Source organism: Oncorhynchus keta, unplaced genomic scaffold (genome assembly GCF_023373465.1).
Source record: "Oncorhynchus keta strain PuntledgeMale-10-30-2019 unplaced genomic scaffold, Oket_V2 Un_contig_1302_pilon_pilon, whole genome shotgun sequence".
NCBI lineage: Eukaryota > Metazoa > Chordata > Actinopteri > Salmoniformes > Salmonidae > Oncorhynchus > Oncorhynchus keta.
In genome coordinates this window covers 7,307-17,637 of record NW_026278093.1, presented here as the reverse complement: position 1 = coordinate 17,637, position 10,331 = coordinate 7,307, and the positions used below count along the sequence as shown (strand labels likewise).

At 49.2% G+C, this 10,331-nt stretch overlaps 1 protein-coding gene across 1 annotated transcript; it reads right to left on the bottom strand.

Annotated features, from left to right (window-relative positions):
- Positions 1–538: 538 nt before the first annotated feature.
- LOC127918068 (stimulated by retinoic acid gene 8 protein homolog) lies at positions 539–9,981 on the bottom strand (the record flags this gene model as incomplete). The annotated part of the gene is made up of 4 exons (XM_052501262.1): positions 9,691–9,981; positions 8,738–8,912; positions 708–783; positions 539–620 (listed from the first exon to the last, which is right to left on the bottom strand). Coding segments are annotated over exons 2-4 (332 nt in total), but the record flags the coding sequence as incomplete, so codon positions are not given.
- Positions 9,982–10,331: the final 350 nt, after the last annotated feature.

Sequence of the window (10,331 nt, the reverse complement as noted above, 5' to 3'; positions counted from 1 at the left end):
CTGTTGGACTAGTAAACCAGCAGGCAGCCCAGTGGTTAGAGTGTTGACCAGGCAACCAGCAGGCAGCTCCAGTGGTTGTGAGCGTTGGACCAGTAACCAGCAGGTAGCCTAGTGGTTAGAGCGTTGGACTAGTAACCAGCAGGTAGCCTAGTGGTTAGAGCGTTGGACCAGTAACCAGCAGGTAGCCTAGTGGTTAGAGCGTTGGACCAGTAACCAGCAGGTAGCCTAGTGGTTAGAGCGTTGGACAAGTAACCAGCAGGTAGTCTAGTGGTTAGAGCTGGGGTTAGTAACCGAAAGGTTGCTGGATCAAATCCCAGAGCTGACAAAGTAAAAATATGTTGTTCTGCCCCTGAACAAGACAGTTAACCCACTGTTCCTAGACCAGTTAACCCACTGTTCCCAGACCAGTTAACCCACTGTTCCTAGACCAGTTAACCCACTGTTCCCCGGTGAGCCGTCATTGTAAATAAGAATTAGTTCTTAACTGACTGGTGTAGGAACAGTGGGTTCCTGGTGTATGTCAATGGTAGTAGTGTACCTGCTGTGTGACTGCAGCCTCCGGTACTCTGCCCTCACTTCCTCCAAGCTGCACGGCCCGTCTTCATTACCGAGGAATATCCCTAAAACACATGTCGGTCAATAAGAAACCGTGCCCTTAATCACAGAGCTTTTCTGTACACATCAAAAGGGCATTGGGCTCCTCTCACCTTTCAGTAGCATCAGTCTGCTCAGGTGGGCTTCCTGCTCTTTCAGAAATCCTTTGGCGTGGTCCAAGATCTTCCACTGACCGACCAGACAACATTACAATCACACTTTACAATACAACACATTCAACTGGGGTTTCCGCTCTGGGTAGGTGAAGATCCTGCCTCACCAGGTAGGTGAAGATCTACCTGGCCAGGCAGGTGAGGATCCACCAGGTGAAGATCTACCTGCCTCACCAGGTAGGTGAAGATCTACCTGCATCACCAGGTAGGTGAGGATCTACCTGCGTCACCAGGTAGGTGAAGATCAACCTGCATCACCAGGTAGGTGAAAATCAACCTGCATCACCAGGTAGGTGAAGATCTACCTGCATCACCGGGTAGGTGTAGATATACCTGCATGGCCAGGTAGGTGAAGATGTTTTTGGAAAGTAGAGAAAGTCGACAATAACCAGTAACTTTGAATCAGAAAAGTATACCCTCCCTACCAAATCACACTTTCTCTACCCAGCAACAGTTAGCCAGCTAACCCCAAATCACCCCCTCTCTACCCAGCAACAGTTAGCCAGCTAGCCCCAAATCACACCCTCTCTACCCAGCAACAGTTAGCCAGCTAACCCCAAATCACCCCTCTCTACCCAGCAACAGTTAGCTAGCTAGCCCCAAATCACACTCTCTCTATCCAGCAACAGTTAGCCAGCTAGCCCCAAATCACCTCTCTCTATCCAGCAACAGTTAGCCAGCTAACCCCAAATCACACTCTCTCTACCCAGCAACAGTTAGCCAGCTGCCCCAAATCACCCCCTCTCTACCCAGCAACAGTTAGCTAGCTAGCCCCAAATCACACTCTCTCTATCCAGCAACAGTTAGCCAGCTAGCCCCAAATCACACCCTCTCTATCCAGCAACAGTTAGCCAGCTAGCCCCAAATCACACCCTCTCTACCCAGCAACAGTTAGCAGCTAGCCCAAATCACCCCTCTCTACCCAGCAACAGTTAGCCAGCTAACCCCAAATCACCCCTCTCTACCCAGCAACAGTTAGCCAGCTAGCCCCAAAACACACCCTCTCTACCCAGCAACAGTTAGCTAGCTAGCCCCAAATCACACTCTCTCTATCCAGCAACAGTTAGCCAGCTAGCCCCAAATCACACTCTACCCAGCAACAGTTAGCTAGCTAACCCCAAATCACACTCTCTCTATCCAGCAACAGTTAGCCAGCTAACCCCAAATCACACTCTACCCAGCAACAGTTAGCCAGCTAGCCACAGATCACACCCTCTCTACCCAGCAACAGTTAGCTAAGCTAGCCCCAAATCATCCCCTCTCTACCCAGCAACAGTTAGCCAGCTAGCCCCAAATCACACCCTCTCTACCCAGCAACAGTTAGACAGCTAGCCCCAAATCACACCCTCTCTACCCAGCAACAGTTAGCTAGCTAGCCCCAAATCACACCCTCTCTACCCAGCAACAGTTAGCCAGCTAACCGCAAATCACACCCTCTCTACCCAGCAACAGTTAGCCAGCTAACCCCAAATCACACTCTATCCAGCAACAGTTAGCCAGCTAGCCCCAAATCACCCCCTCTCTACCCAGCAACAGTTAGCCAGCTAACCCCAAATCACCCCTCTCTACCCAGCAACAGTTAGCCAGCTAACCCCAAATCACACCCTCTCTACCCAACAACAGTTAGCCAGCTAGCCCCAAATCACACCCTCTCTACCCAGCAACAGTTAGCCAGCTAACCCCAAATCACACCCTCTCTACCCAGCAACAGTTAGCCCCTAATCACACCCTCTCTACCCAGAAACAGTTAGCCCCTAATCACACCCTCTCTACCCAGCACCAGTTAGCCAGTTAGCCCCAAATCACACCCTCTCTACCCAGCAACAGTTAGCCAGCTAACCCCAAATCACCCCTCTCTACCCAGCAACAGTTAGCCCCTAATCACACCCTCTCTACCCAGCAACAGTTAGCCCCTAATCACACCCTCTCTACCCAGAAACAGTTAGCCCCTAATCACACCCTCTCTACCCAGAAACAGTTAGCCCCTAATCACACCCTCTCTACCCAGAAACAGTTAGCCCCCTAATCACACCCTCTCTACCCAGCAACAGTTAGCCCCTAATCACACCCTCTCTGCCCAGAAACAGTTAGCCCCTAATCACACCCTCTCTACCCAGAACCAGTTAGCCCCTAATCACACCTCTCTACCCAACAACAGTTAGCCCCTAATCACACCCTCTCTACCCAACAACAGTTAACCAGTTAGCCCCTAATCACACCCTCTCTACCCAGCAACAGTTAGCCCCTAATCACACCCTCTCTACCCAGCAACAGTTAGCCCCTAATCACACCCTCTCTACCCAGCAACAGTTAGCCCCTAATCACACCCTCTCTACCCAAGCAACAGTTAGCCCCTAATCACACCCTCTCTACCCAGCAACAGTTAGCCCCTAATCACACCCTCTCTACCCAGCAACAGTTGGCCCCTAATCACACCCTCTCTACCCAGCAACAGTTAACCAGTTAGCCCCTAATCACACCCTCTCTACCCAACAACAGTTAACCAGTTAGCCCCTAATCACACCCTCTCTACCCAGCAACAGTTAGCCCCTAATCACACCCTCTCTACCCAACAACAGTTAACCAGTTAGCCCCTAATCACACCTCTCTACCCAACAACAGTTAGCCCCTAATCACACCCTCTCTACCCAACAACAGTTAGCCAGCCCCTAATCACACCCTCTCTGCCCAGCAACAGTTAGCCCGCTAACCCTCAAATCACCTCCACTCTCTACCCAGCAACAGTTAGCCCCTAATCACACCCTCTCTACCCAGCAACAGTTAGCCCCTAATCACACCCTCTCTACCCAGACAACAGTTAGCCCCTAATCACACCCTCTCTACCCAACAACAGTTGGCCCCTAATCACACCCTCTCTACCCAGAAACAGTTAACCCCTAATCACACCCTCTCTACCCAGCAACAGTTAGCCCCTAATCACACCCTCTCTACCCAGACAACAGTTAGCCCCTAATCACACCTCTCTACCCAGAACCAGTTAGCCCTAATCACACCCTCTCCACCCAACAACAGTTAGCCCCTAATCACACCCTCTCTACCCAACAACAGTTAACCAGTTAGCCCCTAATCACACCCTCTCTACCCAGCAACAGTTAGCCCCTAATCACACCCTCTCTACCCAGCAACAGTTAGCCCCTAATCACACTCCCTCTCTACCCAGCAACAGTTAGCCCCTAATCACACCCCTCTACCCAGCAACAGTTAGCCCTAATCACACCCTCTCTACCCAGCAACAGTTAGCCCTAATCACACCCTCTCTACCCAGCAACAGTTGGCCCCTAATCACACCCTCTCTACCCAACAACAGTTAACCAGTTAGCCCCTAATCACACCCTCTCTACCCAGCAACAGTTAACCAGTTAGCCCCTAATCACACCCTCTCTACCCAGCAACAGTTAGCCCCTAATCACACCCTCTCTACCCAGCAACAGTTAGCCAGTTAGCCCTAATCACACCCTCGCTACCCAACAACAGTTAACCAGTTAGCCCCTAATCACACCCTCTCTACCCAGCAACAGTTAGCCAGTTAGCCCCTAATCACACCCTCTCTACCCAGCAACAGTTAGCCAGTTAGCCCCTAATCACCCCTCTCTATCCAGCAACAGTTAACCAGTTAGCCCTAATCACACCCTCTCTATCCAGCAACAGTTAGCCAGTTAGCCCTAATCACCCCCTCTCTATCCAGCAACAGTTAACCAGTTAGCCCCTAATCACACTCTCTATCCAGCAACAGTTAGCCAGTTAGCCCCTAATCACACCCTCTCTACCCAGAAACAGTTAGCCAGTTAGCCCCTAATCACACCCTCTCTACCCAGCAACAGTTAGCCAGTTAGCCCCTAATCACACCCTCTCTACCCAGCAACAGTTAGCCCCTAATCACACCCTCTCTACCCAGAAACAGTTAGCCAGTTAGCCCCTAATCACACACTCTCTACCCAGAAAAAGTTAGCCAGTTAGCCAATAATCACACCCTCTCTACCCAGCAACAGTTAGCCCTAATCACACCCTCTCTACCCAGCAACAGTTAGCCCCTAATCACACCCTCTCTACCCAGAAACAGTTAACCCCTAATCACACCCTCTCTACCCAGCAACAGTTAGCCCCTAATCACACCCTCTCTACCCAACAACAGTTAGGCCCTAATCACACCCTCTGCTACCCAACAACAGTTAACCAGTTAGCCCCTAATCACACCTCTCTACCCAGAAACAGTTAGCCCATAATCACACCCTCTCTACCCAACAACAGTTGGCCCCTAATCACACCTCTCTACCCAACAACAGTTAGCCCCTAATCACACCTCTCTACCCAACAACAGTTAGCCCTAATCACACCCTCTCTACCCAACAACAGTTAGCCCCTAATCACACCCTCTCTACCCAGCAACAGTTAGCCCCTAATCACACCCTCTCTACCCAACAACAGTTGGCCCCTAATCACACCCTCTCTACCCAGCAACAGTTAGCCCCTAATCACACCCTCTCTACCCAGCAACAGTTAGCCCCTAATCACACCCTCTCTGCCCAGAAACAGTTAGCCCTAATCACACCCTCTCTACCCAGCAACAGTTAGCCCCTAATCACACCCTCTCTACCCAACAACAGTTAGGCCTCTAATCACACCTCGCTACCCAACAACAGTTAACCAGTTAGCCCTAATCACACCTCTCTACCCAGAAATAGTTAGCCCATAATCACACCCTCTCTACCCAACAACAGTTAGCCCCTAATCACACCCTCTCTACCCAACAACAGTTAGCCCCTAATCACACCCTCTCTACCCAACAACAGTTAGCCCCTAATCACACCCTCTCTACCTAACAACAGTTAGCCCCTAATCACACCCTCTCTACCCAGCAACAGTTAGCCCATAATCACACCCTCTCTACCCAACAACAGTTAGCCCCTAATCACTCCCTCTCTACCCAACAACAGTTAGCCCTAATCACACCCTCTCTACCCAACAACAGTTAGCCCCTAATCACACCCTCTCTACCCAACAACAGTTAGCCCCTAATCACACGCTCTCTACCCAACAACAGTTAGCCCTAATCACACCCTCTCTACCCAGCAACAGTTAGCCCCTAATCACACCCTCTCTACCCAGAAACAGTTAGCCCCTAATCACACCCTCTCTACCCAGAAACAGTTAACCCCTAACCACACCCCTCTCTACCCAACAACAGTTAGCCCCTAATCACACCCTCTCTACCCAGAAACAGTTAGCCCCTAATCACACCCTCTCTACCCAGAAACAGTTAGCCCCTAATCACACCCTCTCTACCCAGAAACAGTTAACCCCTAATCACACCCTCTCTACCCAGCAACAGTTAGCCCCTAATCACACCCTCTCTACCCAGAAACAGTTAACCCCTAATCACACCCTCTCTACCCAGCAACAGTTAGCCCCTAATCACACCCTCTCTACCCAACAACAGTTAACCAGTTAGCCCCTAATCACACCCTCTCTACCCAGCAACAGTTAGCCCCTAATCACACCCTCTCTACCCAACAACAGTTAGCCCCTAATCACACCCTCTCTACCCAGCAACAGTTAGCCAGTTAGCCCCTAATCACACCCTCGCTACCCAACAACAGTTAACCAGTTAGCCCCTAATCACACCCTCTCTACCCAGCAACAGTTAGCCAGTTAGCCCCTAATCACACCCTCTCTACCCAGCAACAGTTAGCCGGTTAGCCCCTAATCACACCCTCTCTATCCAGCAACAGTTAACCAGTTAGCCCCTAATCACACCCTCTCTATCCAGCAACAGTTAGCCAGTTAGCCCCTAATCACCCCTCTCTATCCAGCAACAGTTAACCAGTTAGCCCCTAATCACACCTCTCTATCCAGCAACAGTTAGCCAGTTAGCCCCTAATCACACCCTCTCTACCCAGAAACAGTTAACCAGTTAGCCCCTAATCACACCCTCTCTACCCAGCAACAGTTAGCCAGTTAGCCCCTAATCACACCTCTCTACCCAGCAACAGTTAGCCCCTAATCACACCCTCTCTACCCAGAAACAGTTAGCCAGTTAGCCCTAATCACACACTCTCTACCCAGAAAAAGTTAGCCAGTTAGCCAATAATCACACCCTCTCTACCCAGCAACAGTTAGCCCCTAATCACACCCTCTCTACCCAGCAACAGTTAGCCCCTAATCACACCCTCTCTACCCAGAAACAGTTAACCCCTAATCACACCCTCTCTACCCAGCAACAGTTAGCCCCTAATCACACCTCTCTACCCAACAACAGTTAGGCCCTAATCACACCCTCGCTACCCAACAACAGTTAACCAGTTAGCCCCTAATCACACCCTCTCTACCCAGAAACAGTTGAGCCCATAATCACACCTCTCTACCCAACAACAGTTAGCCCCTAATCACACCCTCTCTACCCAACAACAGTTAGCCCCTAATCACACCCTCTCTACCCAACAACAGTTAGCCCCTAATCACACCCTCTCTACCCAACAACAGTTAGCCCATAATCACACCCTCTCTACCCAACAACAGTTAGCCCCTAATCACACCCTCTCTACCCAGCAACAGTTAGCCCCTAATCACACCTCTCTACCCAACAACAGTTAGCCCCTAATCACACCCTCTCTACCCAGAAACAGTTAGCCCCTAATCACACCCTCTCTACCCAGAAACAGTTAACCCTAATCACACCCTCTCTACCCAACAACAGTTAGCCCCTAATCACACTCCTCTCTACCCAGAAACAGTTAGCCCCTAATCACACCTCTCTCTACCCAGAAACAGTTAGCCCCTAATCACACCCTCTCTACCCAGAAACAGTTAGCCCCTAATCACACCCTCTCTACCCAGAAACAGTTAGCCCCTAATCACACCCTCTCTACCCAGAAACAGTTAGCCCCTAATCACACCCTCTCTACCCAACAACCAGTTAGCCCCTAATCACACCCTCTCTACCCAGCAACAGTTAACCAGTTAGCCCCTAATCACACCCTCTCTACCCAGAAACAGTTAGCCCCTAATCACACCCTCTCTACCCAGCAACAGTTAGCCTCCTAATCACACCCTCTCTACCCAACAACAGTTAGCCCCTAATCACACCCTCTCTACCCAACAACAGTTAACCAGTTAGCCCCTAATCACACCCTCTCTACCCAGAAACAGTTAGCCCCTAATCACACCCTCTCTACCCAGCAACAGTTAGCCCCTAATCACACCCTCTCTACCCAACAACAGTTAGCCCCTAATCACACCCTCTCTACCCAGCAACAGTTAACCAGTTAGCCCCTAATCACACCCTCTCTACCCAGAAACAGTTAGCCCCTAATCACACCCTCTCTACCCAGCAACAGTTAGGCCCCTAATCACACCCTCTCTACCCAACAACAGTTAGCCCCTAATCACACCCTCTCTACCCAGCAACAGTTAACCAGTTAGCCCCTAATCACACCTCTCTACCCAGCAACAGTTAACCCCTAATCACACCCTCTCTACCCAGCAACAGTTAGCCCCTAATCACACCCTCTCTACCCAACAACAGTTAGCCCCTAATCACACCCTCTCTACCCAGCAACAGTTAGCCCCTAATCACACCTCTCTACCCAGAAACAGTTAACCCTAATCACACCCTCTCTGCAGCAACAGTTAACCAGTTAGCCCCTAATCACACCCTCTCTACCCAGAAACAGTTAGCCCCTAATCACACCTCTCTACCCAGCAACAGTTAACCAGTTAGCCCCTAATCACACCCTCTCTACCCAACAACAGTTAGCCCCTAATCACACCCTCTCTACCCAGCAACAGTTAGCCCCTAATCACACCCTCTCTACCCAGAAACAGTTAACCCCTAATCACACCCTCTCTACCCAGCAACAGTTAACCAGTTAGCCCCTAATCACACCCACATGAAGGAGAGGAACTGAGGAAGATAATTTCAGATTGTTTAGCCATCTCTATATTTCTCTCACCTTGGCAGGCATCTTGTCGGATGTGGGACAGACCACGGTGTTGAGCGTCTCGAACAGGGTGGCCAGGTTGGCCCGGTGTCGGGCCTGCAGAGCCCGTCTTCTCTCCTTCCGGTGCTCCTCCGTGTCCCGTTTCCTCCGGAGCCCGGTCGGACCGGTACGGCCTCGTCTGGACATCCTGGTGTATTAATGGGTTATATACAATAATAATAATAATAATAAGACACTACACGGGTTATTAAGAGTTATATCGGTCGACAACAACAAGATGGCTACCGAGCACTGATTTAGCTGTTTTTAGATACTTGATTAAGTTTAGAGTTGGATAATATATCCACAGACCTTATTATGTTGTTGTTGCTACCTTACCTTTTTTGAAATCCTTTATAAATGTTATGTTAACAAACTGTCCGCGTTTTCTGTTAAATTGTTATGGAAAATGATCTTATAGTGTGATTGTTGTCGTGCACAGATGAACGGCGGTAAAGAGGCTGCAACCGTCTCATCAACCGGCAGTATTGAGATCAGTGATGCCAATTTAGCAATTTTGTTGCTAGATTTAGAAACTTTTCAGAGTACCCAAGAATCTAACTGCACCTAGCAACAAATTTAGATACTTAAAAAAATAAAACTTTTAGCAACTTTTGATGAAGTGACTCAAACGCTAAAATGCATTTTTCCTCTAAATGACAAAAAAAACGATGTTCTCGGTCACAACACACGTGTCTGGCTGCTAAAATGCGTTGTGAGTGACGTCAGCAGCCATTTCGGTAAATTGCAAATTAATCATCGGCTGACTGCAGCAGCGTAGTGGTGGTGGTGGTGGTAGTACGGGTTCCACGAGACAAAACCCAATGAATATAGATGGTCACAAATGTTTTGATCCTGGACATAACTTACAACATTAATCAACATGTCTCAATCAAAATTGTACAGAAAGGGGTGGGAGTCTGTACCTGAATTTAAAGGGTGGCTGGAGCGGGTAATTGGGGATGATTGACGGGCAATACTTTGCGTACTGCAAATCAGAAATGCTTTGCAAAAAAAATGTATGACATCAAAAAAATATTGTGCTACAGCAAAGTATATAAATCAAAACCTTTCAACCCCGCAACGCCGTCTACATTACCACAGGTGGTTAAGAAAGTGGAGAACTGCAGAAGCCACGATAGCAATGGCCACTGCAAAGCATTTATTCCATGCTAGCATGCGACCATTTAAAGTATGGCTTGCAAAGCTGCCTTTTCAGTTTCTGTGGCAGCAACAAACTTCCAAATGGACCGCACCAAGTGCACAGAAATGATTAGGGGAGTACTGGCTCCTTATTTTCCTGAAAAGGGTAACATCAGATGTGTAGGGGATGGATGAGAAGTTCAGTCTCCTTTTGGATGAGTCCACTGATGTCAGTTTCTCGAAATACCTGGGTGTGGTGATTTGGTATTTCAACGCTAAAAAACGAACCGTTGTGTCCACATTTCCCGGGCTGGTTGAATTGGAGGGGGAAGGGGGCGATGCCAGATCAATAGTAAAGGCGGTAAGGTAAGTGTAACCTTGAAAAAGATACTCTTCAGGGTATTGGCACTGATAATGCGTTTGT